This window comes from Macrotis lagotis, chromosome X (assembly GCF_037893015.1).
Source record: "Macrotis lagotis isolate mMagLag1 chromosome X, bilby.v1.9.chrom.fasta, whole genome shotgun sequence".
Taxonomy (NCBI): domain Eukaryota; kingdom Metazoa; phylum Chordata; class Mammalia; order Peramelemorphia; family Peramelidae; genus Macrotis; species Macrotis lagotis.
The window spans coordinates 681,643,511-681,660,333 of NC_133666.1; the positions used below are offsets into that span (position 1 = coordinate 681,643,511).

A 16,823-nucleotide genomic window follows, 5' to 3' on the forward strand; every position below is an offset into this window, starting at 1 on the left:
TCCACCAGTCAAAAGATTATGACTCACTGAAGTCTCCAATGATGATTAACACTTTTTAATAATAAAGTATTTTGAAATTAAGGCATGTACATTTTTTAAAGACATACTGCTAGTGTACACTTTATATACTACAAGAAAGTATAAACATAACTTTTGTATGCATTAGGAAACCAAAACATTTGTGTAACTTGCTTTATTGCGATATTTGTTTCATTGTGGTGTTCTGGAACCGAACTCACTATCTCCAGTATGCGTACGCCTGTACTTCCAGAAGAAGGGAACAGGAAGGTTTCATGAAGGAGCCGGTATAAGCATAATACTGATGATGACGGCAATAACAGCTGACATCTATAGCATGCTTTGATCATAGATTTAGTATTGAAAAGACTATCTAATGTAAACTCACATTAGATAATTTTTACAAAGGAGGAAACTGAACTCCAAAGAAACTACCAGGCTTGCCCCAAGGACAGTATTCAAGCTGAGATGGAAGACAGGTCTCCTGGCTTTAAACCCAGGGTCTTTCTCCTGAACCACCATTGTCAATCTGCCTTCCTGTAGACACTTTAGAGTTGCATGGCCATGGGCAAGTCACTTAAACTCTCATAGTCTCTGTTTCCTCATCTGTCCTAGAGACCTGGTATGGATGGTTGAGGAAAGAGATTTGCAAACTCTAAGACATTATATGAATTTGAGCTATCATCATCCAAAGCTCCAACTGAAGAGGGAGAATATCCTCATGGTTTGTGGTCCCATGGAAAGAATGCACAGGCCATCTCAGATCCTTGCTGGGACTCTGGGACTCTGGGTAAAGTAGAACATCCCTGGGTTTCCATTTCTTCAGCTATCAAATGAGGGTCCAGAAGTTCCCTTTCAGCTTTCTATCTATGATCCATGACCCACAGCCCCTCAGTGGACAAGCCCTGGAACCTGGAGCAGCTATTTAAGGCAAAGTCACAACTCTCTCCACTTTCTCCAGAGGAAGGGCAGGAGAAGGGATTAGGAGAAACCAAAAGAGCAAGAGATAAAATAGAAAAATACAAAGTATGTGTAGGGAAGGGCCAACAGCCCCACTGGGCTACCTGTGAAGGGGCCTTGTCAGATGGGAGATTAGAGCCACTCTTTCCTACACACAGAATTGTCTTAACTGTCTTTCCCATCTGTTTTAAAGAGAATTTTGGAGGAGGATGAAAAGGAGTTTGGATGATGAACTGATGAAAATGGGAAAGCAGACTAAAAGATCAGAGCCCTCCCTGGCTGCAGGAGCCAGGCAAGGATAGGTGAAATAAGACCCAAGCTGTCTTTTATTCATTCCTTTACATGTAAATTGTGCAACAAACAAAATCTTTCTATTTCTGATTTTTTTATTGGCTCTTGCTTTGTCAATTTAATAACTAATAACTAAGTGCCATTTTTAGAATGATGTCAATTAGGGATGCATATGCCAATGGTGTGGATGTAAGTAGGCATTGATTATTGATTTTAATAAACATCCAGAAGGTAAGCCAACAACAGAATCATAGGTAACAATATTTGAGAAGAAAAATGACACTAAGTAAAAAAGCTTCTAGAAGTTTCTTGATGATGCAGCAATATTCCTTAGACCAAAATGGCAGATACACCTCCAAATTACAGACACTGAGAAGCCAGACCCTCTTTGGTAGTCTCAGTGTCCCACTTATTACAACTTGTATACTAATCCAACTGGTCTCTGTTTTTAAAAAAAGATCATGAGGAATCCTATCTGTAAATATGAAGTATCCAGACGCCACAAAGGCTCTTCCCCCAACTGCCAAAGCCGCAGAGGTTACAATTTCAGAGATTCAGAACGAAAGTATTAAAATGTTTCCTTATGTAGCTATTTACACATTTTTAATTTCATGTATACTTTCTGACTTCATTCAATATTCTACTATTAACAGTGGCTGAGTTTTTATGCATGGGGTAACAAAGGTGGATCCAAAGGAGGAGTGAGTGGTAAAGTATGACAAAGCCAACCAAATGGCTCCTCCACCAGCCAACTGACTTCAACAGAGTTCTACAGTTTAATTGGGTTCCATCCAATTTGGCAAGACAACAAAGGCCAAATCAGGTAACTCTTTTCTTTAAAAATTCATCTCCTGCTGAGAGGTAAACGCCTTACTTTAGATCTTGCCAGATCCAAATGTAGTATACCACAGGAGGCTCACATTTAAACACTAGGAACTCTTGGGAGACCATTGTTTATCAAACTGCTTTAATTTGACATTCATCAAATCTGAGTTCAACCAATTTCCTCTCTGGAAAAAAAAATACCTTCTTTAAAATGAATATTTTCAACAACAGAATCCAAAAAACAATCCCATGCCAACAGAAACCAGGATTAACAGGTACACACAAACACCCCTTCAAACTTCAAGTGGCAACATCAAATCAACAAGGAAGAGGTTTTTTGGGGGGGTTTTTTTGTTGTTTTTTTTTAAGGAAGAGGTTTTGATTTCTGTGGACCTAATGGACAAAGTCAGCTGGTTGGTCCTTCTGAACAAAGACTGACTGAGCATTCTCGAGCCCTCGTTGTGTTAGCTACTTCAGCTAGGGTCGCAACTCTGCCTTCAGGGGACCTGAAGTCTGATGAAGAAAAGCCTCAGTGGGGGAACTAGGTCCTCTCTGAGAACCAGGGGGAGTGAAGTGCTTCCTGACTGGGCCATCAGGAAGGCTTGGTGGGGAATAATCCAAAAGGCAAAAGCAGAACAAAGAAGTGGTTTCAGACAGGGACAACCAGGGAGCCAGGGGCAGGGTCCCCTCCTGGGCTGGGCTGGGCTGAGCCTGAAAGAGCCAGAAGCCAGGGAGCAAGAACAGGACTATCGATGCTCACCCCAGGCCTGGCTCTGGCTCAGACTGGGGATGCTTGAGCAAAAGGAACTGGAATTTCCTTGGAATAGGAGCCACCGAAGACTTTTAAGCTAAAAGAGAGTCAAGGCAAGATCTACACATGAGTTCATGGCCGGCTAACAATCACCCACTTTGTGCCAGGCTCTGTGATGGGTGCCAAGGACACAAGTGTTTTAAAAGTGAGAAAATCCCTCCTATCCACAAAATTATATTTTATCATGAGACAGCTTGTCCATATTTAAGAAGATAAAGAATAAAAATGAGGTAGAAAGACAAGGAAGACTCTTGTGGCATAAACATAAAGACAGCTTTCCTGAGGAGAAGAGCAGCTCACTGCAGCAAGGCTGGCGGGTGAGGGCCAGGCCTCAGCAGATGATCAGACAAGAGCAGAGGGAAGGGAACTGTCAAAGCTAACAAGACTCCCCCTTGGAAATACCTGGGCAGGGGTGGGCAGCTCAAGTGGTGCCAGTTGGGACAGGAGCAGGCAGTTCTGGGGATGCCAGCCTAGGTGGGAATGGGCAGCTCTGGGGGGCGGGGATAGTGGGCTCCCTTGGGGGCATGCTGCACAGAAAATGCAAATGAGATGGCTGCGGAGCAGCCTCAACATAGGCAGGTAGCTCAGGAGAGGCTTGGACTGGGGGTGGCTATTTACAGCTACCCTTTAAGAGGTTAGAAGTTAAAGCCCTGGGACTGAATGGGAATGCCAATGGGGACCCCCTAGGGAGACTGCCACCTCTAGGCAGGGCTGGTAGAATTTTCAGGAGCAGTCAGATGCTCTTAATTCATTTTGAGACACCTAAGTTCAGTCAGGGTAGGCTTCTGAACGCCAGGCCACAGCCCATTCTAAGTTCCAGAATGTAATGAATTAAGGGCTAAGCTACCTACAGATAAACAGCAGTGATAAAGATGGAATTGGGCATTTATTGTCTCAAGTAAAATATGATGTCTATGCTTTTCCTTATTCTAATGGGTCCTATCTTTGGAGCTCTCAGGAAATTAGATTTGAGGGACATTGCTGCAACCTAGTATTCTAAGGAGAAAAAGCTATTTAAATTGAAACTAAATACTAGGCACATTCAATGCCAAATATTTATTCCTTAACTGATTTGCTTATGAATAAATAAGTATCTGAAATGGAAATAATAAAAAAATTCTCTTTGGTACATGGGTAAAAATTCACATAAAAGGAAAATGATAATGTCAATAACTTGAAAATACTAGCAATAGAAATATAGGAACTCATTTAACCACCAGGTGGAATTTAAGGGAAATCACTTTTAAAACTAAATTCAAAATTTTTCCCATTTGGATCTTGCCAGATGGCAAGAAAATATCATGGTAGAAGACCCATAGTTTTTAAAATAAGAACTCAGCAAAAGTCAAAGGCTGACCACCTTAATTATTATAAATGACAGAATGGCAAACTTACAGTAATAGGAAAAGGAGGAATAGCCTTAATCTACACTTGAAACTAAATAATATCCAGAACGAATATAGTGAAAAAACAAGAAAAATATCTATTAGTGGAAATAAAAATATGAACTACTATTTTGAAAAATAGTGTGTTATAGTCAGAAAAAATATTTTTGAGTCACAGTACCTGGGTTTCATTCCCACTCCAAACATATACTGGCTAAAATCATGAGTAAGTCACTGAACCACAATTTAGTAAACTTCTAGAAACATCCCTGAGCCCTAGTTTCTTCACTTTAAAATGATAATGCCTATACTTCTCTTACAGAATGCAGGAGTTAGAAAGATCAGAGGTCAGATTAAAAACTGGAAAGGATTTTAGAGATTATCTATTCCAGCCTCTCCCCCCCACCACTTCAACAGTGAGAAAACCAACACTTAGAGGTTAAGGGGTCTCAGAGCAGAGGTGGGACCCAAGTTTCTTGACTTCAGGTGTCAGAGATGTCCTAACTGCCAAGGTTATTGTAAAACCATTAAACATCACACAAAGGTAAACTGGAGAAAAAGGAGCAGTGTTAACAGGTAGTTCTTCAGAATTCCAAAAGAAGCGTCTAGCAACCACAATTATCAAAAGAAAAACCAACCAAGAAAAAATAGACTAGTTCCAATTAAGGGAAGGAGAATTTCAGGGGAGGTAGCTCTGACTGCTAACCAGCCTCTCCAGAGCCAACACCCCCCACTCTCAATGCATCAGGTCCTGCCCTCCCAGGTGTCCCACCAGCCCCAGGGCTCGGGGGGGGGGGGTCTCTGGGGGTCTCTGGACCTACCGTAAGAGCCTGGATCTCCTCCTCAGCCTCTGCCGTCGTCTCCTCCAGCTCGGTTTTCGCCTGGCGGAGCTGGCTCTCCAAGGCTGTGCGAGCCGACTGCAAGGCTGAGAGCTGCGACTCTCTCTCCTGGAGGGACAGCTGCAGTTCAGTGAGCTGGCGCTTAAGCTCCAACTTTTGCTCTTCATGCTCTAGACTAACCTAATTAAGAGAAACAGTCAACACTCAGAGGAAGCCAACTGACAAGCCAAGGAAGGCAAAATCTGCCGCCACTGCGCCCCTCACACTGGGGGCTGGGCTGGCAGAGCATTTACTGAAGCTCTCACAAAGAAAACACTCTACAGACAAAGCTGACTGCTTCTGGTCAATCCAACCAGTGCTGGGGACTGTCCTAGGCCTCCTCGCCATCACTTTAAAATATTCAAGGGCCTGGAACATTCTCAAGAGAGACCTGCATAGCAAGACTATCAAATGTAAATTAGAACAATTTTTTAAAAATATCTAATACACAGAAAATAGCTATAAATAACTTCCTTTTAGTACCAAGGGCACCTTTACAATATTTGCAAAACTTAATTAAAATGACAGGCCTGTTTCATTTATTTTAAATATGCCTGCCTTGATTGACTTTTTATTAGGTAATTCCCCTTTATCACACTGCAAAGTGGTGTTTCTTCTCTGCTCTTAAAATGACAGAAGGCAACAGCCCAGTGAGCAAGCCTCTGCTCAGAAGACATGGCCACCACGAGGCAGGCACGAGGCCTGGGAGGCTACAAGTACTTAGAGTAAGCAGAGACCTCTGCTCTCCAACACTTTCCCTCTGATGACCACAGGGTAAATCTCTCTTGAGTCAATCTAAACCCAAGGAGTTTGTCAAAGCTAAAAGATAAAAAACCAGAGCAAAAAGTCACTAAGGAAGTAGCAAATGTGGGCTGGCTAAATGATGTTCAATGTGTGTGCGCACTCATGACCCAAAGTCACAACCTAGATGAATCTGGGCAATGTTTGTCAAGCAAATTGGGAAAATAGATTGAATTTAGAATATGAATACCACAGATTTCAGAGTAAACTTGGTTCTTCTAGGTGTACCCTGAAACTCTTTGAGAACTTAAATTGCATCTAAGTTACAATATAGTAGAATCTTAGGTCTCTTCTGATTACTGACAACTAGAAATGAGATGATTCCAGAGTCATGCAATCAAGGAGTAAAATGGCTAAGAGAGCCATTCATTCTTCAAATATCAGAAGGGAAAAGAATGAAGATGGAAGAGTACTGACTAAATAGTCTAATATTCTTAGATATGATGCTAGCATATGGCTATTATTCACCTGTCTTCCTTGAGATACTATACATATATATATTATATATATATACATGGAGAGAGAGAGAGAGAGAGAGAGAGAGAGAGAGAGAGAGAGAGATGGAAAGTTGGCTATTATTGTTTTATATGCAGTCTTTTGCCAGAGAAAAATGAAACAAAATTATAATTGAGACACTGACCTTTCTAGCCAAATTCCCTATGAAAATGCAAGCTCCAAAGGACAGAGGTGGCTTGCCTTTAAGATCTACAGTGAGGGGGCAGCTAGGTGGCACAGTGGATAGAGTACCAGTCCTGGAGTCAAGAGTACCTGGGTTCAAATCTGGCCTCAGACACTTAATAATTACCTAGCTGTGTGGCCTTGGGCAAGTCACTTAACCCCACTGCCTTGCAAAAACAAACTAAAAAAAAAACTACAATGAGGCTGAATGCATAATTCCAAATTTCCCAAGTTTCATTGGAAGCAACTTTCCATCTATTTGGCCTGTTAAGACAGGGCTCAAAGCCTTGTCTGCTGAGGGCAGACACCATAAGGTGGAAATTTTTGAAAAGGAAAAAGCATGAGAAAAAAATACCATTCAAATGTAAATTTTCTGCAGAGGTAGATTTTAACTTCTTAGAGCATTAAGGGAGGCCCTATGCTAAAAAGCTTATTGTAGAACCTAATAAAAAACAGTCTAGAAAATTAAAATTAATTATCCCCTGAGGTTTTCAGAGTACTTAATGACATGATGAAAAGCCTCTCTGTCCTCTGAAGACTCCATCATGATGTGAGGCATGCCCACTGTGAGCATTTCAGGTTTGACCTCGGCAGCCCTCTGCTCTTCTTCCTCGGTGCTCTCATCTGTCTTAGGGTTTCCACTATTAGCTCAGGGCAGATGTTCCCAAACATCTGTCCACAGCTCTCTCCCATTCTGGAAATTTAAACCAAGTTCTAGTCCTGTATCTCCTGCTGCCTCCTGCCATTTCTCCTCAGATGGTTCACTTACCTCAACCTCAGCCTACCTAAAACAAGATTCTTCTCTGCTCACCCCTAATTCTTTACAAACCTGGCTGAACCTCATCACTGCTCGCTCGTTCTCTCTCTCTCTCTCTCTCTCTCTCTCTCTCTCTCTCTCTCTTCTCTCTCTCTCTCTCTCTCTCTCTCTCTCTCTCTCTCTCTCTCTTATTGGCCCCATCATGTGTCCAAGATACATACAGCACAAAAATCTGAATCATGATTGATTCCTCCCCTCTTCCTTCTCTGTGCTGTTAAGCTTAGTTACCTGGGATATTAGATTTCTCCTGGAAACAAAAAGATTAATGAAAAAGAAATCTTCATTTGTACCTCCCTCAGTCTTGTCTCTAATTCCAAAAGGCGACTCTTGTCACTATGATCTTGATGACTGATTTTTTCCAACTGTTCTTCCAGCTTTCGATTTTGAGCCTCCAATTTCCCAGCTTGTGTTTCCAGATAAAACTTCTGCTGTCTGAGCTCTGAAATCATCTCTTCTTGGGCTTTCCTAATGGGGGTAGAAGGAATCAAAAAAAAATATATATTTTCACTTACAGACCTTCATTTGATTTAGAAAGTACATATAAAAATAGCGGAACAGAAACTTCCCAATAAACGGGCCATGCTCACTCTCAAATTAGCTTCTCCTGTTTCTGCCTCCAATATACATCATGGAAAAATCTGGCTAACTTTTAGTCATCTTTGCTCAGGTCCCTACACCTGTGGTATTAATCATGCACGTGGGAGATGAGAGAAATATTACCATTTAACTCCTTTGCCAACTATGAAGTCTATCTCTATATGAGCAGAAAAGTTCCTCTTTAATGTACCTCTTATGTTAACTTTACCACCTCAAGCAATTACTTACCTAAACAAGGTCTCAAAAGAGGAAAAAGGAAGTCGAACAATTTTGGAAAATGGGAAAAAGTATCCTTTTTCTTTCCATTTTCCTCAGACATGCACTGCTCCTTTCTCTAAACTAACTAGAAGTAAGCCACCAGAAAGACTGACCTAAAATCCATAGAAAGGTAAAAAGACCCACAAAGGGCCTGTGGACAACATCTGTTAACTGTGATTCTGTTTTAAATGAACAAGTTTAGGGGAAAACAGACAAAACTATCCTGAAAAACAATCTTCCTTAACAACACCATCTGCCAATGGCTTTTCTGCAATTGACTCTACTTTCAAATTTTCCAGAGGCCAGAAAAAAAAACAACAAAAAAGCTACCCATTCACACAATAACATTTATCTCTAAAGAGTTAGAAAAGGAAGTCACTTTAACAAGAAATGGAGATACACAAAAGCAAAGTTATAAATAGCTCCATTAAAGAGGCTGCTGACACTGCTTAGAGAGACTAAAATAACCTTTTTTATCTTGCAATCTCAAAGTAAGTTGAAGTATTTAAGAAAGCACGAGTTAGGGAGGCAGCACAGAATTTCCAAGTTAGAAGGCATAAGCCAGTTCAGGCAGATCCCTTCTAGAACATGCCTGACACTGTGGTTAAGACCTCCAGAGAGGGGAGACCACCAGTCTCTCTCAAAGAGCCTATTCCACTTATTGATGCCTCTCCTCCTCAAGCACTTTTCTTAAATCTGGTACATTCTTATTTCTCTCCATGACTCCTGAAATCCTCTTCTATGTGCCAGCCCTTTAAATCTTGTGAAGCAATAACAAAGCCTGCCCCACAGCTTGTTGGGTCCCTTAGTTAGTTAGTCCTCCTACAGCATGAACACTAGGCCCTTCCCATCCCAGCTGCATCTTGGGGATCTTCTCAAAGTCCTCTCCCATCACACCAGCCTCCTTGGCAGTCACACTAAGTCTCATATTAAGTGTCAAATCCCAAAACCTTGGATTTTCTTTTCAGACAGTGAACTATGATAGCATACCTCCCCCAAAGGTGTATTTGTAAAGGCAACTTTTATCTCTAATTAAATTTAATTTTAAAGTCTATCAAAATCCTGTGGATGCTAACTTTGGCAGCCAGTGTTAGTTATCTCTCCTACCTAAAAATTTATTTTGCATGCTATCTAAGCTTTTATTCAAACCTGATAAAATAAAACAATATAAGGTACAAGGTCAAGTTTAGATTCCTGGGTCATTCCACTAGAAACTTCCTTCCAAGGAGAAATGTTTGACTTGTGACATTATATGAAAAGAAAGGTTCTAAGCTCTGAGCAAAGGTGTTGGTGTTTTACAAATCAAAGAAATTGAATTTGACACAATTTACAAAGAGAAAGCATGTGTGGTGAAAGTGAAGCCTAGGATACAACCAAGAAAGCACATAGAATTAGGAGACTTACATGTTTCTCTGGGTGAAAAGGCTGCTATTTGCTGCCAATTTATTTGCTTCTGACAACTCCACTATCCTCTGTTCCAAAGACCTGATTTTGGAATCCATAGCATTGATCATCTGAAATACAAAATTCTTTTAGACAAAATACATCTGGAAAGGTCATCAGTCAAGCCAGGATTCACAGTTGGTGTCAAAGACACAGCTAGGATACTTATAATTTAGCCACAGGCAAAGACTGACAAAAAAAAAAGCCTTTACAAATTGATATCTAGTTTCTCTTCCAAGTTCAAAACAAAAATAAGGAGTTTCCATGTCTTGAAGAACTAGAATTAAATGGGCACATATTTACATCTGATTAGATAATCTCTGGGATTCATTATCAGGCATTTCTAAGTGGAAAGCAGGTCATTTCTTCCTTTATTACTTACTCCAACATCATCTCCAATTGCCTATAGCAGAAGCATCTAACTAAGAAAGAAGACACAAAACAAAGGACGAGGAAAATGAGATTGCCAAAGACCCAGCAAAAAAGTTTCTCACATCCTTGGGAGGATGACATACCACCCATCCCCATAGCATGGTTTTTTCAGTGTGATTTTTGTGTGAGGAAGACATATTCCATGCTGCTTCCTTGCAAAGACCTAGGAGAAGGATGATTATCAAACAGAAGCCCAGGAATGGAATCTTCTCGAGTATGTGCCCCCCAACGCATTGGTAAGAAAGAACTGCTCAAAAATCCTTCTCATTTTAGTTTTACCTACCGCTTTCTGTTCACTGAGAATCTTGCTTTTTTCATGAGCTTCTTCCTCGTGTCTTTGCATCATATTCTCAAGTGTTTCTTTGTCAGCGAGATCTTTCTTTATCTGATTGTCCAACACCTAAAGGAAACAGAAAATAAAATGAATGACTTAAGGACCCAAGCTTGGTAGAAAGCCTAAATAGGGGCACTTGGAATAAGCTGCCCAGGAAAAGGTGAGGAGAAGAGGAGGAGCAGGGAAGAAGCCAAGGCCTCTAAACTTTGGGGCAAGCAATAAACACTAAGCAGGCAGAGGTAATTATCAAGGGATAGAGTTTACTCCAAATAAGACCATTCATTGGAAAAATAATGGGTAGAGTGCCTACTTAACACTAGATGTCTTCCAGTCTATAGAGGCAAACAGCACAGGTCAGTTAAAGAGGGTTTGAAGAAAAAAAAGAACTTGCTCTATAACTAATTCTAGAAAAAGCTTTTGTGGTTAGTAGATGTTGCCTGTCATCTGGAGCAGCAGAACAAGACTCTTCATACCACTGAGCAGGTAGTGTACTACGCAAGAAACACTATCCATTCCTTGATACCTTTAGGATGAATCTGCTGGCAATTAAGTCTCAATTTGTCAGAACTGTCTTCTTGTATAAACTCTGTTCCTAACTGATTACAAAGAGGAATTTGGGATATGGAGCCAGCCTTCTATGGTTGACTACTACTAAGAGTTCTAAAGTAACAGCAGGTAAGTTCACATCCCAGACTAATAAACAAGGTAAAACACTAAGATGGCTGACTCAAATCATCTTAAATAGACACTAAAAAAAGAACAATGTGCGCCACTGCCCTCCACACATCTGTTTCAGTCTAGTCAAAGCAAAAAACTTAAAACCGAGAAGAGGAAGCTTTTCCATTGAAGAAGCCACATGTTCCTAGAGTTGATCATTCCAACGGAAGCATTTTTGCTTTTTCACGAAGTTACAGAAGGTGACAATGCCATCATCTAACAGTTGGACTGAATGTCCTAGGAAGTACATGGTCTTCCCTGCTGACAAAAATAAAAATTAGAAGGAAAAAAAAAAGACTTCAAGTTCTTTGAAAGCTACCCCATGTCTCTCACCCACGTTGATTAACCTAATGATGCCACCATGTCAAGAGAGATAATAGGGTGTTGAAAATAAAGCTGAAGGAATTGGGGACACAGGCAGGATTCATGTCTTTTCTATCAAGTCTCTTAAGAGAACTAGTTTTACCAATCACAAAGACATCTTGCTAAAAAAGACTATAGACAGGTGGAATGGGGCTTGTCTAATGAAGAAAGGAAAGAACACATTTCAAAGAACTGATGTCACAAGGAGAACTTTAAACTAAGGCCAATATATAAAAAATATTAGCAGTTGGTATGAACACAAAAGGCAAAGACAGGGCCATGGGGAGACAGGAGGAACACATTGGGACAGGCTGCCAGATCCCTTGGATTCTTATATCATAATTCTAAAATTACGATGAGACATACTGAGAGAGGGAGAAAATAGAGAGTATTAGTATATGATCAAAACTGTGACCCAAATGGCTTTACAGAATCCTGGTGGGACAATTCAAGGCCATAACAGCAAGTAATAAGTCATAACAATTATTCAAAAGAGACAAGCTGGGGAAGGAGGGAACACAGAAGCAGGGAAGAAGAATAGGAAGGTTAAAGCTCTCATCATCAAGAACCTATGTATTTGTAGTCAGGTCTAAAAAGGTAAAAATGATGGAATTATAGTAAACTTTAAGGGGAAAAACAAGGAGAATCTTCAGAAACAGAGACTACCATAAGATACCTAAATGAAGATGAAGTAGCTTTTTCTAAATAGGTAACATAAATAGAATCAATTTATGCTAGGAGACTTTCATAACCCGGCCAGTCAAAGTGAAGAAAACTCCAAGCCACAGGCATTCCTGGGAGTTAGAAACATTTTTTTTCTTACCAATGATCAGAATTTAGGGATTAATAGGTTAAAATCAGAGTTGAAGGAGTTTGGTGTCCACAGCATATGGGATTTGGCAGGGAACTGAACATGAGCTCCTCTTCCTCTTATTTTCCTTTTTTGTTTTTTTCCTCAGTGGTTTAAATGAAAGAAAAAAAAAAACAACAGACAGGATGCCAAGGGCAGGAGCAGGCGAGGACAGAATGTGATTCCAAAAAGAGTGATGGTTCTTTCAAGTACACTGACCAAATCAATAATGCACCAGAGAAAATTTAATAGCCTCTTTCAGAGTCTGATTTCCAAAGAAGATAAAATGAAGTAAAGTTTTTGTCTCAAAAGTGATAAGGTAAAATATGGTTATCAATGAAATCATACTTCTGACTTCCAAATCCCCACATGGCTAACCCCCAAAAAAACCTCCCACAACAGACTAAGGACAGAATTTACTCAGAGCTCCGCAAGCCTCAGAAGAAGAGACCCCCAAGTGACCAGGGAACAGAAAGAGTCTGTGACATGTACAAAAGGTGTGCTCAAGGCGATCAGAAAGTCTCTTTACTTTAATTTTTTCCTCGTAGAGTTGCTCTTTTTGTTTCAGATGCACCTCTAGGTGCTGGGCTGAGACCTGAGCCTCCCGGTGCTTCTCCTCCAGCTCCTGAATACAAAAGAGTAAAAGGTCAGGTGTGAAGAGGGAATCCATAATATACCCAAAGTATGTTTAGCATACATGGTTAACATAACTTTGGTATATGCAGTATAATTAACAGGCTTTGTCTTCTCCCTCAGAAGGAAAAGAAAATCAGCATTGTGCCTAGGATGTAATAAGGGGTTTGGGATTTGAAGGCCTGACATGTTCATTCTTTCTCTCTCTTTCTCCCTTTCTCCCTCCTTCTTCTCCTGTCCCCCCCTTTTCCCTCTCTCTCTCTCTCTCTCTCTCTCTCTCTCTCTCTCTCTCTCTCTCTCTCTCTCTCTCTCCCTCCCTCCCTTCTCTCTCTCTCTCTCCCTTATCTCTCTCTCTCTCTCTCTCTCCTCTCTTCTCTCTCCTTCCCTCTCTCCCCCCATCCCCCACTTCACTACAATGTGAACCATCAGGTAAGTAAAGACCGAAAAATTCCTGAAATTATAATCCAATCCCAGAATGGAATTATATTCCATTTTAGTCCATTTATCTCTGTTAGGTGTTAGTCTTAAAAGAGAGTCATATAACTTTCATTCTGATAAAAAAACTATCACTATTTTTCTATACTTAAAAATTCAGCATACTACTCAGAAACTTAGTTGGAAGAATTTAATGTTTGCAAAACTAAATACCATAATTTAAAAAAAGGTATATGATACATGCAAGTCTGTAGATGAAATACCATGTGAAAAACAAAAACAGTGCTGATTGCATTTAGGTGAAAATTTACAGATGTACATTTAAGGTCAGACATGAACAATGGAGTTAGGGAAATCATTTACTATTCATTTTATTCTTCAGTAAAGTTATATTTTAATACTTCAAAACTTTACTTTTAAAAATACTTCCTCTCATTTGGGGGGAGGGAGCTTTAAAAAATCTGCTGTTGGGGCGGCTAGGTGGTATAGTGGATAGAGCACCAGCCCTGGAGTCAGGAGGACCTGAGTTCAAATCCAGCCTCAGACACTTAATAATTACCTAGCTGTGTGGCTTTGGGCAAGTCACTTAACCCCATTGCCTTGCAAAAACCTAAAAAAAAAATCTGCTGTTGAAATTTCAAGATTCAACTACTCTGTGTGACTTAGTAACAATCTCATTTTTTTTGCAAATATCAGGATGGTCTTTAATACAAACAGCATCCTGTCAATAGGCACACTAGGATTCCCAGAATTCTGGACCCATTAGTCAGTAAAGACCACCACCAAAATCATTACATAAAATCCGCACTCAATTCTATAGAGAGCTGCTAGGTCACTTTTCTCTGAGTGAAGGGCAAAGAGGTTGGAAAGTTTATAAAGATGCAAAAGAAAAGAAAATGTCTGAGTCATGTGCACACATAGTACTAAAATTCTGAGCTTTAAAGCTTTTAGAATTTCTAATAAAGCAATGTGGATGGTAGTTTGAAAGAAATGAGTTCTATGCTTACCAACATAGCAGAATTTTAAACGGAAGCATAGTGCAGATCTAGTGGAAATCTCACTGGATGTAGATACTAAAGATGTGGATTTGAATCCCATCCCTGCTACTCATCAACTGAAGGAGGCCCCTTGGGCAAGCACTTAACTCTCATCTAAGGCTTTCATGTGCTCATATATAGAATGAGAGGCCTAAACAAACCCCACAGCCCCCCCAGATCTCTGATGTAGCCAAGGCAGTGACCATTTTTTAACTGCCACTTACATAAAAGGCTTAGCACAGTGTCAATAGATAGTAGGCACCAAATGAATGAAAGTCTAACATTTGCAAAACCCCTTCCAGACCCAATCTCAATGGGATCTCACAACAATCCACAGGAAGTAGACAGAAAATATTTGCCCCCCCTCCTACTCCAATGGAACTGTGATCTCATTGAGGTGGTTATTCCCTTCCATGAGGAGATTACAACCTTCCCCACCTGTCCATCCTATGGACAAACAATAGATGATCCAAGAAGTACTTAGGAACAGGAAAATTTTGTTGCTAATTAATTAATCATAAAGGTTAAGAAAACAATCAGTAAGAAAAAATAATTTCCTCACCCTGTTTCAGTCTTACTAAGCACAAGTACAGCAACAGAATCCCAGCAAAAATTCAGATTTTTGAGTCAGGCCCTGACACTGTTTCCTACTAGGGACTTAGGGAGCAAATAACCCCACACTCACCCCTTAACCCCAGGGCTTCAGAGCACCAGATTCCTAAGTTTCAGTTTCAAAGAGAGATCAAACTTATTTCTTACAAACAACATCAGACTCCTAAGCAATAAGAATATTCTAAAATCTGTTTTCTTTACATGTACCTTTTTTCCCCCTTTACCTTTTGGGGCAGATTCATTCATCTGTTCAGCTCTCTAAGAGTAAATACAACTGCTACCAAAATGTCTTAATCTATTAAAAATAGAAATCTAATTAATTTGTTAATTAACTCCTAAACACTGTTTTGGTAAAAAGGACAGAAACACAAAGTGTCCTTTCACTTCAAAATGCTTATGTACACTTCAGTTTGCTTAGATCAAAGACCTTTTTCTTTAAGTCCATTCATCCCAGCTCAAGGTAATGTTCCAATAACTTTTGGGAAGGGTTATGTCTATACACATACACAAAACAAACACACACTTTTTCTAACTTTGAAAATTTTTGAAGTTATTATGAAATTTAGAAGACTAAAAATGTTCCAGTCATTGTTTCTGACACAAGATATTAAAAAAAGAAAGAGGTTAGGACTGACCCACAGCTTTTCCCTCTGTACAATGGAATGCCACAGCCTATTTCAAAAGGCAGTTGCTCTTTTGCAAAAAGAGAGTTATCAACAAAGATTATATCATTAAATGTTTGCTGTCTTGGTTATTATTTCTGGGTTAGGGGGTTAGATAAGTTGCTTAGGGAGCATTTTAAAAACCTTATCTGCCTTGCCACCAGGCAGGGGCAGATGCTCAAGATATCTGTAAAAACCACCAGTTCTTTTGCCCATTAGGTTAATTTGGTCATCATTGCCTAAAACAGAATCATTATGGTTATTACCCTAAAAAAAAGACCTGCTAGAGCTAAAGAGGTTTAAAAAAAAATCCCAACTGTAGCAGAGAAAGTGAGTAGGCGAGTATGGATCTATGACAAATACTACTCTGAGAAAAACAATTTTAGATGACTAATTTATTCTCTCCGCTACAGGCAACAATCTGGAATTCACTCTTAAAAGCCTCAATCCTTCAAGCTTTTCAGGACAGATACTAAAGAGTTAATAACCATGCAAGGCTATCCTGATAATATTTAGTTCATGCTTTTATAAAATGTGCTGGAAATGACATAATCTCATACTGAAATGCCAGACGAGGCACCTCTAACAAAGATCAAAATACATTTATCATCAGCATCCAGTTATTCACCTCATTCTTGGATCTGATGGAGCCAAAACTGTTCTCTGTAGCTGTTCAGTGACTTCTTTTCCCAAGCGAAGAACTCATATCCCCTCCTTTTCCCTACAACCTCTAACCCATCATTTTCTCCACCTATATTCTTGCTCACCAGAATTTTATCAGCCATCTGTTGAATCTGTTGTGATTTAGTCTGGATATCATCCTTCAGTCTGTTTTCTCTGCGTTCCACAGTCTCTAGCCTCTTTACTTGGTTCTCCAGAGAATGGCGTCGTTCCTATAGATTATAATCAACCAACAATATTTATTGAGCAGTTCAATGGGCCAAACATTGCATTAAGTGGCGTGAAGAATTACAAAAGAAATCTGT

The 16,823-nt window shown here is 40.0% G+C and overlaps 1 protein-coding gene across 7 annotated transcripts in view; it reads right to left on the reverse strand.

Annotated features, from left to right (window-relative positions):
• Positions 1–16,823, reverse strand: part of CIT (citron rho-interacting serine/threonine kinase) — a 116,481-nt gene that overhangs the window by 52,770 nt on the left and 46,888 nt on the right. For 6 of the 7 annotated variants that reach the window (XM_074205978.1, XM_074205979.1, XM_074205973.1 and 3 more), the window contains 6 exons: positions 16,605–16,730; positions 12,988–13,083; positions 10,478–10,594; positions 9,724–9,833; positions 7,755–7,929; positions 5,112–5,309 (listed from right to left, as the gene is read on the reverse strand). In XM_074205978.1, the coding sequence (XP_074062079.1) occupies positions 5,112–5,309; positions 7,755–7,929; positions 9,724–9,833; positions 10,478–10,594; positions 12,988–13,083; positions 16,605–16,730 (822 nt within the window). The remainder of the gene's footprint in view (positions 1–5,111; positions 5,310–7,754; positions 7,930–9,723; positions 9,834–10,477; positions 10,595–12,987; positions 13,084–16,604; positions 16,731–16,823) is intronic. The other variant, XM_074205977.1, reaches the window with a different exon arrangement.